This window comes from Pyxicephalus adspersus, chromosome 4, assembly GCF_032062135.1.
Source record: "Pyxicephalus adspersus chromosome 4, UCB_Pads_2.0, whole genome shotgun sequence".
NCBI classification, from domain to species: domain Eukaryota; kingdom Metazoa; phylum Chordata; class Amphibia; order Anura; family Pyxicephalidae; genus Pyxicephalus; species Pyxicephalus adspersus.
In genome coordinates this window covers 143,302,841-143,321,605 of record NC_092861.1, presented here as the reverse complement: position 1 = coordinate 143,321,605, position 18,765 = coordinate 143,302,841, and the positions used below count along the sequence as shown (strand labels likewise).

General features: G+C 40.9%; 1 protein-coding gene across 1 annotated transcript in view; it reads right to left on the bottom strand.

The window, feature by feature from the left end:
• The window catches only part of KCTD3 (potassium channel tetramerization domain containing 3), a 41,245-nt gene that overhangs the window by 9,169 nt on the left and 13,311 nt on the right, over positions 1-18,765 (bottom strand). Inside the window, exons 6-14 of the mRNA XM_072409863.1 lie at positions 17,647-17,727; positions 14,109-14,246; positions 10,058-10,148; positions 5,584-5,774; positions 2,373-2,488; positions 1,262-1,349; positions 978-1,094; positions 724-894; positions 1-156 (exon numbers count right to left, since the gene is read on the bottom strand). Coding sequence (XP_072265964.1) covers positions 1-156; positions 724-894; positions 978-1,094; positions 1,262-1,349; positions 2,373-2,488; positions 5,584-5,774; positions 10,058-10,148; positions 14,109-14,246; positions 17,647-17,727 — 1,149 coding nt within the window. The remainder of the gene's footprint in view (positions 157-723; positions 895-977; positions 1,095-1,261; positions 1,350-2,372; positions 2,489-5,583; positions 5,775-10,057; positions 10,149-14,108; positions 14,247-17,646; positions 17,728-18,765) is intronic.

The window sequence follows — 18,765 nt, the reverse complement described above, 5'->3', positions numbered from 1 at the left end:
CAATGTCGTTGCCTGAAGAGTAGCTCCCATGGCTTTCAGTTTCTTCCAGAGATAGGATTTTAAAGGAGGCGAGTGGGGTTGATCCTGGCTGTGTAGAGATCATCCCTCTAAAACGAGTTACCGTCCACGTTCGGACATGATTATTATCAGCACAAACTAGGAGAAAAACCAAAGAACAGGATTAAAACATTGCATGCATCAGTAGAAATCAAGCATGTGCCACGTCTGGAATTTGTCCAAGTACTACAGGTTGTCGACTGTATAGATCAAACACAACCAAGTTCTTTTTTTTCTTCTACTTCTTCTTATGGATTGTGTAGAAAGGGGTCACACAGACAACCCTTGAGGATTTTATCATTATCAAGGCACCCTGGGCACATAGAAGATAGGAGAGTGATGCAGAAGCACAGAACAAACCATCGTTATGTTGTGTTGTTTAAACCATTAAGGACCACTGGCAGGAAAAATAAAAGCACCCAAGGGATGTGATGTGGCAGTACTACCAGAATGGGGGGGGGGGGGTGTGGATGTCTGACCAACCTGAAGCCTGAAGCTGGACCTCATATCAATTATATGATCACACATAGCATTTGATCAGTAATCAGAACATTAACTCTACATACTTTGCCTATAAAGGAAACAATCTGGGCTAGATAAACCCTTTGCAGTTAGATAAAGTATGCAGAATATTACAAACTGGTGGCAGACTGTCTTCACATGTACCTGATACGAGATGTTTCTCCGACAGCATGATCTTTGTCACAGGACTCCTGTGAACTGTAAACGTCTGAAAGAGCTGAGGCCCAGAGCCCACCGTCTCCGGATGCTGCACGATAACCCTCACCGCTCCCGAGCTTGTGCCATAAGCAATCTCAATCCAGTTTCCGCTGACACCTGCAAAGATGACACAATGGGTGGGTAAGATGATGCTACACAAAGGCGCTGGATAGTTCAGATAGGATCCAGATATCACTCACTGGTTTTGGGTGTGAGGTAGACACTTAGGGCAGTGATGGCGTCATTGGATGGATCGTGATATAATTCTGTCACTAACAGATCATTATCCTTCATGCGCAGTGGAAACTTTTGCATATCTGGAATACGAAAAAAAGCAACATCAGCATTAGCCTTGAATCAGATGACCACATGCTAGAAGTGGGTTATGATTAAAAAAAGTAAGAGACAAAAGGCATTTTCAGAGTGTCTCATAATCTCATAATATCTGTGTGCAAGTGTCCCCCAACAAATATGATCTTCTTACCTATATAATAGATAGATCCATTGTTACATCCCAAAAGCAGGAAGGAGCCGGCTGTGTCATAGCTGGTGATAGGGACAACGTCCTGTACCTGACAAAAAACAACAATATGTTGTAATATTATTGTAACAATAATATTTACAACCTGCATGAAGAGCTCAATCTGTAATAACCTCACTTCAAAAACAATTCAGGTGACCAGTGCGATTAAACTGGTATATCTGAATGTTATTAAGTACCTAGCTTACTCTTAAAATTATACTAAAAAAAGACTACAAATATGTTATCTTCCATAAAAATATTTTACTCTTTGTCTGCTCAAGTCAGGTACTGACGTTCTTTTTTACATTCCCTAAGTTTGAAATTTTATTCAGACAAAAGGAGCCAGTATGCAGGCAACTGCTGCACAATCTATTCATTATTATTAAACAGGATTTATATTGCGCTAAAATATCGCGCTAACATATTACGCAGTGCTGTACGTTAAATAGGTGTTTCAAATGACAGATACAGACAGTGACACAGGAGTAGGGGAGAATCCTGCCCCAAAGAGCTTACAATCTAAGAGGTGGGGGAAGTAGCAGGCAATAGAAGGAGACTCAAAGTGCTCTGGAAAAAATAATGCAATAACATTTCACTCAAAATATCGTGCTAAAGCCCAGCTGTACTTTCAGTTTTCATTTCAGGCACATCTAAACCAAAGGTACGCAGTCCTGCAGCCACAATCAGAAGAAATGTTGGCCAACAAGCTGCAGAATGAGACCTTTGCTGTATGTGGAAAAAGTGGTCACTCTGCAGAAGTCCATCATGCCCCATGCCAAGCCCTTCAATCAGAAGGGAGCACAAGGTTTGCTGATAGCAGAGCTAAAGATTTGACTCCGTGAAAAAGGAGTGCCAGACCTCTGCACAAAGACCACTACTTGTCCATGAACAGTAAGGATCCCACTCTACGTGTTCTGGCACCTGGAACCTATTCAGGACATATAATCTGAAGATTGAATGGTATTTTACCTCAGGTTACAAGCAGATAATTCCATTGCATGATGAACCTAAATCCCCAATTTATCTAGATATACAAGTGTATTCACAGTAACTGTACTGGGTCTGGACTTACCTGCCAGTGCTGGGTGACAGCATTCCACACACCAACTTTCCCTGTGTGGCTTGTGGCTACCAGCTGGTTTCCGATGAAGAACAATGCATCCACTGGTACACCGAGATTGAATACACCTAAACCATAAGCAACACATAAAGGGTAATTTATAAATAACTAATCTATTTCAGTGAGGATTAGTTAATAAGTTATTTTATTTATAGTAGTAGAGGGCTGGGCACAGCCAGCTTCTAGTGACTTGGATACTCCAGCAGTGGGACCTTCCAGCCATCATTCCTAGATTTGCTCCTGCCCATTTAGTACTTTTGGGTGCTCCTTTTTTTTTTTATTGTTTTAAGTTTCGATCCACTTCCTCCACCTCCAGTCCAAGTTTTTGGGGAAAAGGGAGAACTTCTGTTGCGGTCTTATTTGCTCTATATTTACTTGTGGTGCACCTTTCCTTTTCAGGTGACAACAGGACAGGAAATGAGAAAAAACTGGTGCAATAATAAAAAGTCAGTCAGAGTAAAAGTAAGGCTAAGGAACATTTTTTTAAGGTGTCAGGGCCAGGGATTATGTAATTTGCATCCCTCTAACCAGTCTTCTCTCCAGCCGCTTTTAGCTGGGTGCACCACCGGCACTTTTCAGTAACCACCAAGCTGTTTTTTTGGGTGGTTACTGAAGAGTTGGGTCACAATACAGGGGCTGCCACTGACCTACATTTTGTTTCCGCCCTGGATAAAAAAATTTCTGGCTTTACCACTGCCTCTAACCTTCAGAAAATGCATAAGTATATTAGGGCTTCTTCCCACCAGCTTTTTTGGGGTGTGTTGGGTTACCCAATGCAGTTCATTCATAAAAACATCTAAAAAACAACCTATGTGCCTTTTATGTACCAAAGACTTGCCTTGGTAAAAAGCAAAAATGTAGACATGATGCAATATTATGCAGCGTGGAACTCGAAAAGAATTCCAATGCTCACTAATGAAACAGACCCTGCTATCTCTCTCCAAATAAAAAAATATATACAAAAATGAAAAATAAACAGCAGAGTAGCAAAAATCAATCACAGCATCAATGAGTGGGGTAAATCTAAAGATCTGGGTTTTTTTATTGTAGAAAATCTGCATACGTTTCATGTCCTCAGAAACAATCCAATTAACACAATGTGTCTTAACCCACTAAATATTTTTTTTTGCGGTGCATTAAGAGTTGCGAGGCATTGAGATAATAACAATAAAAACAGAGATACAAGTAGAGCTGATTACTCCGGAGAAGCTGGAGGTTCAGGGAAATCAAGAGAGACAGATTGAATGGTCTGAAGGAATTTAAAGTGTCGCTCCTGCTTAGACTCAGCCATGACGACTGCTCTCGGCGGGGATGAAGATGGCACAATAATGACATGTCCCTGTCTTAAGGGGCCCTCTGCGTAAAATACTGCTTATCGCTGCAAGCTGTTTGTGGTGTGCCTTGTAAGTAATACTGAAGGCCGGGAGGCCCAGGAGACAACTCTATCACAGACATGCCAGCGTTCGTAATTTTCTTTCGATGGTCTTAGCCAGGTTTGGAGAGCTGCAACAACAAATTGTTTTCTTTTAAAGTCTGAACAAACAACACCTCCGTGGTCCCGTTTGCAATCTGAAAATGTCGTTCCTCACCATCACAATCAGAACAGAGAGGTGAGGCACTTCATTATTAAATAAAATGGAAATCTAATTGGGGTGGATGTTAGCAATTTGCTGCCACCTCGCCCTGGTGCCCGAAGGTTCTGATTGTACTGCCAGCTGTTCCAAACTTTATTCCCCTCTACAGCCCTGAGAAATGAACCCGATATTAAACCAGATTATCAATTTTCACTTCAATGCCCACGACTGGATTTTGAAGGGACTTTTGTTATCGCTGTGGCGTTCAGCTGCCTGCTTTAGTTCCCGATCTCCCATTTGTTTTGGCAGGCATTGCAGCTCATCCAGATAAGTTACCCCTACAGAAAAAGCAGAAACTTCTAGCAAAACTTGCTGGCAACGCAAAAAGTCTATAAAATCAATTTTTTTTTAGAATGTTAGGCATCATGTCTGACTGTATACCGTATTTTTTGCCGTATAAGACGCACTTTTTCTTCCCCAAAACTTGGGGGGAAAAGTTAGTGCGTCCTATACGACAAATGTGTTAAAAAAAATATTTAAAATATTATACTCACCCGATACCCGATCCTGCGTGTGTCTCTGGTACATTGTAAGGATATTTCTTTTTATTCTTTTGCAAAATATCCTGCCAGTAATACCACCTCTTATGGAAGGATAACAATGCTAAACCCCTGCATTGTAATCATCAGTACCAGGGTCAGCTTAGTATAGACTACTGTGGGGCTGTGCAGAGGCAGTCATTGCTGCTACTATGTGTATGTACTCCATTATGTAGCTGCCATTTTATGGGTCAAATAAAATAATGATTTGTCTGGTTTCTTTCTCAGTGTATACTCCCCTATTAGGCTATGTACACCCGTCAGATGATCCTCGCCCAATATGAGCGGCCCGGCTTGTCTCGGGCAAGAATCTGACATGTGTACAGGGATGGGCGACTGATGATGAAGGACCAAAATACAAGTGAAGGTAGAAGAGCACAGCAGGGCGCCACTTGCTTGAAACCCTCCTTCCAAAGAAAGGAACAGCTCTCGTTCATTTATCTGTCACTCATTGTACGTTTTGTATGCCGCCCTAGTTTTGTCTGCCTGTAACAAGAAAGCTGCCATTGGCTTAAGCAATGAGCTTTTCTTGTAACTCTTTAGGGACCAAGACAAACTCTGCAGTTGTTTCTCTTTGCATATCAAAGCACAGCTTGGTCCAGAAGTTAATGAATGTCTAGGCTTCACAACTTTTTTTTGGTTTTGTGAATAACTCAAAGTGAAGATTTTATACAGTAACTGACACCATACTGCCTTATAATATGTTGAAACAAACATCTGTTCTAGATGTATTTATTAAAATAATGTACCTGATGTGACTTACAAATCAATTTAACTTAAGAACAAACATACAGTCCCTATCTCGTATGTAACCCAGGGAATACCTGTAATAATAATAATGCATGCAGAAAAGAATGAGATGGGGGGCAGGGGACACAGAGAAAGGCACCAGACAAGGAGTTATTTTGATCCACCCTCATTAATTGGCTCCATGGAAAGATTATATAAACGTTCTACAGTTCTGCTGAAATAATAAATAATCAGTTTCACCTATTTCACTGCCGCTACTTCCATCCTGTATGCTCCAAAGGATGATGCTGCTTTCTGACGCGACAGCCACCATCTTGTCTTTATCACCATGTGGCCCTCCGACTACCTTGGCATTGAGTGCCACCCTTTCAATGGTCCAGTCTAGATAGGGGCTTGAGAAGACTTGTTGCCAGCCTGAGGATTCCTTTATCCTGGGAGAAGGCAGAAAAAAATAAATAAAGGATTATTAGCAGTAACCAAGAATAGCTAACATGTACGAATACTGTAGAATGTATTATCATCACTGCAGCACATAGGCAACATCTGGTGCACTCTGTATGACTTGAAATTCCAGTGCCAGTAGCTGGGGCTCTCTAGATGGTTGTAACTACAAGCAACATACATGCACCATATGGCTCCACTTACCTGCACAAGTATCCAAGCTCTCTATAGATTGCAATTACCAGCATTTATAGCTCTCTCTATGGCCCCAAGTACTAGTACAAGCATTCATCAGTTTCAATATAGCTACAACTAGAAGGTATATGAGGTTCCTATATGGCTTCACAGTGTCCTAGCTCTGTTTAGCTGGGTGCACCACCCAGCATTTTTCAGTAGCCACCAAGCTGTTTTTGAGTGGTTACTGATGAGTTGGGTCACAATACAAGGGCTTCCACCTGCCTACAATTTCTTCCCTCTTCTGGATTGAACATGGCTTCAACTATCGGTGTCTGTCAGTCCCAAGTACCAATATAAGCAAACGTGTTGAGACCTGAGACACAGACATACATTCATATTCGTATGAATGTATGTATTATAGCTTATATTAAAACCAACTAGCGTTTGTTTCAGGAAGAATGTATCTTGTTTTTATTTTAAGTACCCCACTGCCATGAATGGGGTCATAACACCTGATAAACTATATCCTTTAAATTGTTTATTTATGCTTTGATGTGTTTTATCACATTTTATGCCTGTAATATGCATTATACACATATAGATATAAAAAATATTTGCCCCCAAAAAACCCTACTTCCACCTTTCTTTTTTCTTTTCATTACCAATTTGTGGTTGGCATACCAACTATACTTACTTTATTATATAAAGGGAACCAACCCATTTTACCTTTACCAATAAAAGCATCTATCACCTCCTTTATCGATCTTTTTAACATGGAGGAACCCTGGAAATAACTTTTTTCAGGGAACTCTTTCCATAATTACTATATCAACAGCTCACAGTATATTAGTGTAGTGGTCAGTGGGAAGAATTCCTATTACATTGATGGTCATTATTAGGTACGTGACCCTTACAGATAGCCAAAAATATCACTGGTGTCATTTAAATTGATTTGGGAGGTCCAATTTTCTTGTGGCTCAAGGAACCCCCAGCAACCTCTGGCGGAACTCCAAGGTTCCATGGAACTCTGGTTGAGAATCTCTGCCCAAGACCAACACCAGAATGTATAAAGAAACCACTTCTGTACTCAATAACTTCATGTTGCTAATTATTATTATTACACAGCACTCATTTAATGCAGACATATTACGTAGTGCTGTACAAAGTCCATAGTCATACCACTAGCTGTCCCTCAAAGGGGCTCACAATCTAGTGTCCCTACCTGAGTCAGATGTCTTTAATACAGTCTAAGATCAATTTTTTATAGAGAAGCCATTACTGCACACGGGGAGAACCTACAAACTCCATGCAGAGAGTGTCCTGGCCAAGATTCAAACCTAAGACCTAGCGCTGCAAAGGCCAGAGCGCTAACCACTGAGCCACCGTGCTGCTCATGATGATATTGTTTCCTTCTGTTTTTGTTCTTTGTTTCCTAGTACAACATAATTCACAACTTCTACATTGTTGTTCAGTAACCACAAATCAAACTTGTTTCGATTTCTCTAGTTTTGTCCAGAATATGAGGAGGGAGAGAAAGATGGAGAAGCGGCATTAGCCTCTACGCTCATCCTGTCATTAATAAAAGTTCTGTCAGGTGCCAAGCTTTCTATTTTTCTTTTAGTCACCACAAGTGTGCCTGACTGTGACTGAAACAATTTGAAACTGCGGACGCGGACAGACAGGCAATCCATTTGAAAAGCGTTAGAGCAAGATTTTTGACAAATTTCAATACACCCCTTGCTGTGTTCACTCTATCACAGTTAGAAATGAGGGAACGCTGCGGCCAGTCTTTGGTTCTGAAATGATCAAATTACATGTTTTGGTTTCTAAATTAAAGGGTAGCGGTGATTTCCTCTTATTCACAAAACTATAAAAGAATACAAACAGAACACATGGGCAAATATGCAAAGATTTATTAGCTTATTGGTTTTCTCTAAACTTGGATGATTTGGACCTTATTACATGAGGGAACCTAAGAAATACTTTCAGGTTCTCAGGGAACCCCTTCTATAAATAGTATCAGTGCTCAACCCTCAAATTTTGGGTGGGAAGAAATTGTAAATGGGTGGCAGCACCTAAATTGTGACCCAGCTATTCAGTAACCACCCAAAAGTGGCCGGGTGGTTGCTGAAAAGTGTTGGGTGGTGCACCCAGCTAAAAGGGTCTGGGGAGAACACTGTTTAAATCCACAGGTCATGGTACATTTGTGTGGTGGTCAATAGGAAGAATTCCTTATATTGCTGGCCATTGGAGAGAATGTCACCCTTACAGATAGCCAAAAAGATCATTGTGTCACTGGTAAATGACATGAGAGGTGCATAGTGCTCATGAAACCCCCATAGCAAGCAGAGTATTGGGGGAACCCTGGTTGAGAAATGCTGATCCAGACATTCCAGCTTTGCAGAATCTTCGGCCAATTATCGGGCGAAAATCTGCCGTGTGTACAGTCGGTGTCGTCCATCGTCCGGACGACCGACCTGCCGGATCCACGGACGATGGACGACAGCCGATCGTAATGAAAGTGAAGGGGAGAGCGCGCAGCAGGGTGCCGCTCCGTCGCTCTCCCCCTCCCCTCTCCATAGAGCATGAACGGTGCTGTATGTACAGCACCGTTCATGCATCGTGCACTCCCTTGTCGTTGGAAAGGATCGTGAAAGATCCTTTCCAACGACAAAAATTGGCAGTGTGTACGCAGCTTTACACTGCATATGTTGCATAGCTTATTTACAATTCTGAGCTAAAATACACCCCAGTCTGCCAACTGAGGCAGCACATATTGCCATCTCTCTTCTCTATTTAAACAAAAATACAAAATTCATTCAAACAGCACCAACAGATGAAAGTGCTATACATGAATAGAACTCAATGAAATACTTACCTTTCATTTATATGTAATGGTATACTGTGGAAGTAGTAAGTACACCCATGGCTCCATAAATAGCTTTTGCCATCTTCAGCAGAAAATACTTCTCCAATGTTCTCCCCAGCCCCTTTTGGCCTGGCATTTTTCAATAACCACCCGGCATTTTTGGGTGTTGGATCAGTTGGATCAGAATAGAGAAAATGATTACTTCAAGCTAATGCTGTCATAGCTATTGAATCATGGGGCGTACTTAGCTTTTCACACATAGCTTCTTTTTTTTTTTTTTTTTAGCTGGGTAAGAAGAAATTGTAGGCGGGTGTCAGGCCCTGTATTGTGACCCACCTCATCAGTAACCACCCTTAAACAGCCAGGTGGTTACTAAAAACTGATGGGTGGTGCGCCCTGCAATCTGATTTGTGTGGTTTATTATCTGGTGTTAGATTTGAATATCAGAACTTGCCAATGGCCAGATTATTCAATATGTTGTTAAATGTAAAATCCAAGAATTGAGTTTTCATATAACTGTATGATTTCCTAAATCCTTGGCCCTAGAAAGTGCTATTCCAGGTCCGGGTAACCGCTGATCTGCTGTGGATACACCAGTGCCAATGGATCACTGCCTGTCCCCTCTTGCTGATATCATTGCTACAGATGTTTTTACTCTATTCTAAAATGAAACTGCGAATGGACAGTAAGGAAGTAGTGTTCAGATCACAGAGGCAGTGACATGGACAACAATGGGGGATCCCACCAGAAGTAAAGAAATTAGGAATTAGGGTTGGAGAATCAAGTTAGGGTTATGATAATCCTGGAGATCAGCATTAAGCCAGACAAGCATTTTTTTCAGTAGGAAAAGTCACAAATGGCAGCCTTAATGTTTTTCTATACAGGTTATAGTTAATATAGCTTCTCTTATTCTTTTTTCCTCCTGTAAAGAATTTCTTTACATCTTACTCATCCATCTTTCAGCAATGACATCATTACCCAGAAAGGTGCACACACACCTACAGATAGCTTTTAAAGTACGGCCTTCTTTACAACCTAATATAAAAGTTGTTGAACAGATGATCCCCATGGTATTTTATGTTCATGGTTATCACAGCCCAGGAGCTAATTTCAGAAGAGAAATGGTTTGTGTGGACCGGAGCAGAGAGCATTCTGGGAAAAACAATCAGGGCCTTCGGAAAAATATTAAATACGTGAAGAAGAAGCAGACTGATGAATAATTCATACCTGTAGCAAACCACAAAATGAGCGTAGGCAGCGACAATCCAGTTGTGATGGCCTGCTACGATGAGTACTTTCCGCGGATCCACAGGGAATCCTGCAAAATAGAAGGGGGAAAATATATATGTATTTAATGCTGCGCCTCTTGGCAGGATTGCCTCAACGAATTTGGAAGAAAAACGACACAGAGACACACTTACCACAAAAGTCAAATTATAGTATCTGCACTTTCTGAAAGGATATGTAGACCCAAACAATGTACTGTTATCTCACTTCAGTGATCAAGCCAGAAGTTTGTTCAGGCTGGGTGGTAGGAAATTGTAGGTGGGTGGCAGCCCCTTGTATTGTGACCCAACTCTTCAGTAACCACCCTAAAAATAGCCGGATGGTCACCGAAAAGTGCCGGGTGGTGCACTCGGCTAAAGGGGGCTGGGAAGAACACTGCACTCCTTTAACATTAAAGCAGAAAAGTTTGACTTTGAAGAATACACAATCAGGCAAGGCTATTATTGCAAAAAGGAACAGGTGATGTCCCTTCCACAAAAATGCAGCGGCACAGAGGATAGCACTCTTGCCTTTGCAATGCTAGGTCCCAGGTTTGAATCTCAGCCAGGACAATAGCTGTATAGGGTTTGCAGGTTCACCCTGTGTTTGTGTCCGTTTCCTCTCACTTTTCAAAAACATCCAGTTAGGTTATTTGGCTTCCCCCTAAAAATTGACCTTGAACTGTAATAATGACATATGACTATGGTAGGGACATTAGATTGTGAGCTTCTTTGAGGCACAGCTAGTGACATGACTATGGATTTTATACTTAGCGTAATATGTTGGCACTATACAAATACTGTGTAATATTATTAATATAAAAAGCCCAGAGGTTTTCCTTTTTAATTGACCCATGTCCGTTTTCATCACTTTCATCAGTTAGGCTGGGTGATCCAGAAAACTTCAATGTCATTTGTTATTTGCTTGCAAATGCTTTGAATTCAGGAACAGATTCATTCCAGGTTTACTGGATCACCCAGCTTTACTGATGAAAGTGTATCCTCTCTAGCCTTGGAGAGCTTTAAGAAATCAGGCTCAATGTTTCCATAACTTTCAGTTCACCTTATACCTCTAGCCATACCTAACTTACACAACTGGCTTCCTGTGCCAAAATGAAGAGCAGGGGAAAATGTAAAAATGCTTCTTTTGCTCTGCACAAGGAAACATTTTTATAAGTTTATATCTAAAATTGAATAAACACAAGTTACTTTTTTTTAGGGTGTAAAAGGTGCAGTTCCACTTATCATAAAGTTATTGGCAACTTGAACCATCCTAAAAGCCCCCGATAGGAAAATTAAATTGGATCTCCAAACGAGAATGATGACTGGACGCATCTATGGAGTAAATGCAACCTTGGCTCAGAGCGGAGGTGGGGGTTGTGCGTGTGTGTGCGCGGTGCTTCCATTTATCTAACAGGTCAGGTACGCGCCTGGCAAGTCCCGTAATTGCATCACCATCACGGATCCATCACTGCTTCTCAAATCTGAGCTCATGAGACCGTCCTCCAGTGGAATGGGGCTATTGAAAGTGACACGCTCACTAAATCATAAGTCTCTTAAGGAGAAACTGCCAGCCATACTTAATAACAAGAGTTTTGCTCAACATAGCCAATGTCTACAAGTACAGACATTGATTCTATATTTATTCTCTAACGCAAACGGAGGTTTAAAGGAAAAAAAAAATTGCAGAATTCTCTTGTCGAAGTGACTGAGATGGTAAAATGCCGACAAGAACATGATCTCTTCATTAGGAGCACAATGGCCTCCCCAGTCGCTGCCAACAGTGGGTACATTTTGCTAGAAAGAATTGTTATTACAAGTCAGAAGTGCAATGTGCAGATTTGAGAGTCTTTGTCGGCAGTAGGCAGCAGTCTCATGGAGAGAGCGCTGATAACCCTCTTGGAGGTAAGAGTTTGATGAGGGAGGAAACATAAGCACAGATTTGTGCCATGTATACAAATGGTTCATTGGATTGTTGTGTACATATGTTCCTCGAACAAGCCCGTTTGAAGACCCAGCAGGGCAGTAAGGCATTACAGTCACTTTAAAGATCTCTTTTTATGGTAAATCACATGATCAAGTCTTGGAAAGAGTTCAAGAATTGCAAAAAGCAGTGTGTTGAGGATGAAATGACCGATATTCCATATAGAAAGAGAAAGCAACAATGCAAATGCTGCTACAAGTCAACAAATCAGATTTTTGCTTTCTTATTTATATTTTATAGGACAAATATATTGACTGCTACAGGCAGATTTTCTTTTCTTTCCAAAAGCAAAACTCTAGCTCTAACTTTCCCATGTCAGGGGTTCCTTTTACTACTTTGATAGTGGGTGAGACCCGAATGGTGCAAGGAATGGCACCCTGTAATGAGGTGTTAAAGCTCTGTGCATAATTTTATTTAGAAATACGGGGGGAACTTTGCTAACCTTGCCTTCTGGAAAAAGCTGCTGTTGTAAATAGAGGTCTATTGCAAGCTCTGTATTAGTCAATTGTTCATGTTACAGCTTCCTGGTAATCCCTACATAAAAAAAGATAAAAAACTCTGCAGAAAATCTATGTCACCTTTAAATGGGAGAAAAACCTTTTAAGAGTCCATTAAGAGACAGGAAACTATAAATTAAATAAATGAAATTGGGGGCCAGTTTAAAATACCCTCTTCCACTACCAGAGTTTGTTACAAACAGTACCAAAAGCTTGACTATTTACATGGAGGGACGGAATATATGTCCTTCAATGTATTCTGTGGTAAATTTTTATGGTAAGTACCAAGAAAAATCATCTTGTTTTTTTTTTTTTGATGGACACAGAAATTTGATGCCTCTGAGAGATCCAGTCCACTATGGGGTGCACAGATACATCCACCACTGGTAAAAGAATCTCTGTCTGTTTGATAAACCACCTGAGAACGAGGAAAACCATTTTAGAGAGTCAGGACAGCTCTAGAAAAGTCTTGGAGCCGTGTGTGTGATGAGGTTATGAGTGAGGAAGTCATTAGTAGGTCATTGGAGTGAAGAGAGCGGCTGGGGGAGTATTTTTTTTACCAGGTCAGAAAGGTAGGTTGGACAGGAGGCTGTGTAGACATTTGAAGGCAAAGCACAGGAGCTTGAATTTGATTCTAAGGTGAAATGGAAGCCAATGAAGAGAACTACAGAGAGATGCAGCGGAAGAGGAGCGGAGGGAAGTATGGATGAGTCTGGCTGCAGCGTTCATAATAGATTGTGGAGGAGAGAGCCGTTTTAGTGGAATACCAGAGAGGAGCAGGTTACAGTAGTCCAGACAAGAGATGATAAGATTGTGTACAAGGAGTTTGGTGGTCTCAGGGGACAGGTAGGGGCGGATTTCTAGGATGCTGACATAGGACACAAAACTCCTCGAAGCCATAGGGAGACCTGGACTTTATCTGAACTGTATGGCAGAATAGCAGCCTATGCGCATACGTTTAGAAACATATGCTTACCATATAGAGAGAAATATATATTCTTAGGAAAACAAAAAAAAGTTAACTAAGTGCAACAAAACCTCTGTATAATCCCAGACATCAAAAAGAGAATCTTGAGGTTCAAAAACACGATCTTTCACAGACTGGGTTCTATACAGGGCATCTATAACAAAAGTTGAAGTAACATTATCATATGACTTGGAATCAGTGAAGGAGAATACTAAGCCTAGATTGGTAAGCAGTATAAAACAAGTATGTTTTAAAAGTGAATTAGGTTAGGTTTGCCGAAGCTGAAGAGGTCTAGAAGCTCAAAAGCAGCAACAGTAGGTAGTACTAACTGGAGAAAAATGCAAATTCTAACAAAGGTTCCATGACGTCCGTAGGAAATATATTGTTGGGTCACAATACAGGGGGGTATCAACCACCCACAGCTACTTCCCACCCAGCTTAACAAAAATTTCTAGGTTGAACACTGAAACTCTTGTCTGTTTCCTTTTCTATAACCTAACAATGGCTGACCCTGAGCCTTCCACATAGCTATGCTTGAAGGATTATGGAACAATACAACACTTACCAAGTTTGGCCATGCCTTCTATGGCAGAGAGTGTTGGCTGCAAGGTGCTGCTCTGAACTGCTCCCTCACATGGTCTCTGGCTGGATTTACTCTCCGCAGAGGATGAAGCTTCACATGTCAGCTTACGGCTGGGAATAGCTACAAATACACAAATATACTGAATAAAAACATTCACATCTCCCAATTCAAACAACAAACGTTGATTAAAGCTCAATTTTTTTCAGACCAAAGAAATATATAAATAAATAATAATAATGCAGCTTTGAACTCCTGTAACAATTTTTTTTATATACAACTAAAGCCGCATACACACGTGCAATTAACGTCGTTGAAAAGGATCTTTCACCATCCTTTCCAACGACTAAGGATTACATGATGCATGAACGAGTGCTGTACATACAGCACCGTTCTGCTCTATGCAGAGGGGAGGGGGAGAATGACAGAGCAACACCCTGCTGTGCTCTCCCCCTTCCATTGCATTAGGATCGTTTGTCGTCCATCGTCCGTGGATCCGCCAGGACGGTCCTTCGTACGATGGACGACGGGCGCTGTACAAATGCCAGATTCGCGTACGATATCGGCCTTGAGCCGATTATCGGGCGAGAACCATTGGAGGTGTGTACGTAGCTTAAGGATCTGATATTTGCATTCTAGCATCTAGGACATATGATGCATATGAAGTGGCTGTGGTCATGGTGCCTCATCCTACCCCTTCCCTAAAACGCGGTGGCTCTGGCAATTGTGTGACTTATCATTACACTATGGGCTTGTTAACAAGGAGGGTCAAATTGTGGTGCAGTTACCACTTATTAAGCACCACATTTCAACAGATAGCAGTGTTCTCCCCAGCACCTTTTAGCTGGGTGCACCACCCGGCACTTTTCAGTAATCACCCAGCTGTTTTTGGGTGGTTACTTAAAGAAGAACTAAACTGAAAAGTGCCAAAAAAAAATATTCACCTACCTTTAATCTTTAAGGCACTCGATCCATTCAGGGGTGTCTTGCATCTGGTCCCACGTCATCTCGGAGCTGGTGCTCTGAGCGCCACCATATTCTCCTCTTCTTTCGGGTTTTCTATTTTACGTCACCCGACCCAGGCGCGAGATTGGGTGACATATGATGGAAAAAAAATTGCCAAGCTCACTGTGCATGCGTGAGATCTGCAAATTTTTCTCTTTGCGCAAAAAGGCTCCGTCTGTGCATGCCTGAGATGCTTTGAGAAGCACCCAAGAGCCTCCCGGGATGGGTGACGTAGGTATCGCGGGAGGCTTTGCGCTCCCATTCATTCTCGATCACCTTTTTTTCAATTTCTGAGATTAGGTACGCTTTAAGATTTGGGTCACAATACAGGGGCTGGCACCCGCCTATAATTTATTTTTTTTTAAAAATAAACAAATAAAATCTGGGTTGAACGCTGACATAGGAACCCTCTCATTTGAATATGGCAGATGGTCAAAAGCATTTATAAAATTTTGAAAAAACACTTTTTTATTAACATACTTTTTTTAGAGTGTTAATCTAGTTTTACAGTTGCAAATGAACTGAGGGGTATACCAAGAGAAAACAAAATTTGTTTACACTTCACTACAAACTCCCTAAATGCCTCTAAGATGATTTAAAACGTTTATCAGCGTTAACAAATGATGTAACTATTATTTCAAAATCCAGAAAAAATATAATTTCAGCCAGTTAAACAGGAGAGATCTCAAATGAAACTAGAAAAAGCCAGAAAACATAAAATCAGCTTTAGTGTTCACTTAATAGGAATGGACGTCAGCCATTAAAGTCATTATTTTAATTCACATTTATTAATGTGGCACTTACTGAAATAATAACCTTTTAAAAGAGGACATGTCCCCCAATATAAGAGGCGAGAAGTCACTCTGCACTATTGTATTTTAATAATAACTGAATTAATGCTGAAAAGAGAAAGATGGACTATGATAGGACCCTGGAAAATGTCACACTTAATAGCTAATTCTTGTATAGTTGGGTATTCAGGAAACATTACACAAACTGGAGTGTGATTGCAATTATTTTTAGTGAGTCTCCTTTTTTCGGCAGGTCATTTTTCAAAACCTGCTATCTTTTCCTTTTCTTTTCAGGCAAAATTGATCCATAAAGAGTTAGCAGAATGCCTAAAGTGCAGCTAAACCCTGTTATACTCTTCTGTGCCTATTCCATCTCAGGGCACTGGCATCTACTTCTATCTTGCAATCTTTAGCCATCTCGATTGGCCTTGTCAGGATGGGCATAATTCCTGCGCAGGCGTGTAGGAGTGCATTCGGTGCTGGCAACCGCAGGGAAAGAAGGAATGTGGCGGGTATTATTACACGGTATTTACCGGTATATAGCGCTGACAAATTACAAAGCTCTGTACACAGTTCATAGTCATGTCACTCACAATCTAATGTCCCTAACATCGCCATATGTCTTTATTACAGTCTAAGGTCAATTTGGGGCAAAGCCATTTAACCTACCTGCACGGTTTTGGGTTCTTGAAGGAAACTAGAGTACCCAGAGGAAACCCATTCAAACACAGGGAGAACCTACAAACTTGCAGATTGTGCCCTGGCCTGGGACCTAGCACTGCAAAGACCAGAGTGCTAACCATTCAGCCACCGTGCTGCACCCCAGTATCCCGGCAACCAATGCTGAGCTGCACAACCATTTAGGCAGGTAGGAATGCTTATTGCAGAAGGGAAGTCACATGTCCTTTTCTGCAATAAAGACCTGCCTGATCACAAATTTAAAGTGGGACTTAAGTTCCACTTTAAGACAAATTCTTCTAATAAAATGAGACAAAACAACCCTGGCTACAGCCTTTTACAGATGATGGATTTTTATTGACAAAACAATTGTTTACAATCATCTCAGCTTTATTATATCTATCAAACTACCCCTCCCCGGTGCAGATTACCAAATGACAGATGCCACTGACATACTGTATATTATTAGGGTAACACAGTAGGGTGCCTCCCTATATTTCTCCCTTCTCCATAAAATAGAGTTGTGCTATTTGTACAGCACTTGTTCATTCCAACTGCTGCTGGAAATAATTACTGCAGTCACTGAGAATCTATATTGAGTTTTGGAAACCAGATCACTAGTAAGCTATGAAAAACTGTTCTGTATGTTCATTTGGCCTAAAAACTGCCCACCTTCCTCAAATTAAGAATAAACTTATTCCGTTAAACTTATTATATTATATATTTTGATATGCTTGAAATATATAAAGATCAGTATTTCTAAACCAGGGTTCCTCAAGCAATTTGCACCTCTCAGATCAGTTACCTCTGGCACCAATGATCCTTTTGGCCATTTATAAGGGTGACATTCTTCTCAAGGGCCAGCAATGTAAAAGCCATTCTTCCCACTGACCACCACACTAATATACTGCGAGTTGTGGATATAATAATATTAGGGGTTCCCTGAAGACCTGAAAGTTATTTCCAGGGTTCCCCAATGTTAAAAAGATGGGCTGATTTACACTGAGGGTTTATTTGAAGGTAAAATAAGCATAAAGGAAAAATTTTACCTGGAGGAGGTAAATAGCCATGAAATAAGACGCAGCCACAAGATGAGCGTTCCAGTTCTTCACATAATAGCAATCTTCTTACTGGAAAAGAAGCAAAACATCAGAGACAGGAGAGACATTACACCCTGACAAAGACTGAAATAAAAATGGAAGAAGAGTGTCTTGTGTCCCGTTTCAGGAACATATAACATTGTGCCCCTTCAGGAACATGAGAGACAGTCACTGATATGTAGTGTCAATAAGGGAAGAGCACCCAGGCTCCTATGTAACACACAATGGGCCTGATTTATTAAAGCTCCTTTAAGCTCGAGAGGATACACTTTTATCAGTGATGCTGGGTGATCCAGCAAACCTGGAATGGATTTCTTAAAATTAATTTCTCTTTGCTAGCAAATTTTCGGAATTCTGTACCAGATTTTTTCCAGCTTCACTGATGAAAGTGTATTTTTCTCCAGCCTTGGAGAGCGTTAATAAATCAGGCCCACTGTATCAATGTGCTTTGATTATTAGAAATCACAGTTGTATAAGGGGTTGTGTTGACAAGCTTACAAAAGTTTACTTCTAAAACATCCCCGTCTATTGTAATGCAAAACCTGCTTGATACAGGTCAACTGCATGTCAAATGTACCTGTTCATGATTTTTTAATGTAATCATCAACATGAGGTCATCAACAAAAGGCCAAAGCATGACACCAGCCCTATATTACAGACTAATATGAATCCCTTTCAGTAACATGATAGTTGACTACTTTTATAATGATCACTAATTTGAATTTACAAAAGTGTTTACTTTTCACTATTGTATCTTCTTTATTTTCCTTCTTCATGTAAAATGATTGGTTACCTAGAGGAAGCCTCTATTTCCCAAGCATCCCAATGGTGTTCAGTATGGCTGCGGTCTGGGCTCTGTGAAGGTCACTCAAGTTGCTCCACACCGAACTCATCACAATATGTCTTTATGGAAGTGGCTTTGTTAACTAGTTGGAACAGATGGCATTCTTGAGCCAGTACCCTTGCACCCAGCTTCCTGTCTTGCATGTTCACCATGAACAAGAGGTCAGGTGGTTTTGAATTGCATGTGAGATGGTGTTAGAATCATCCAGCCATAGTGAGAAAGAA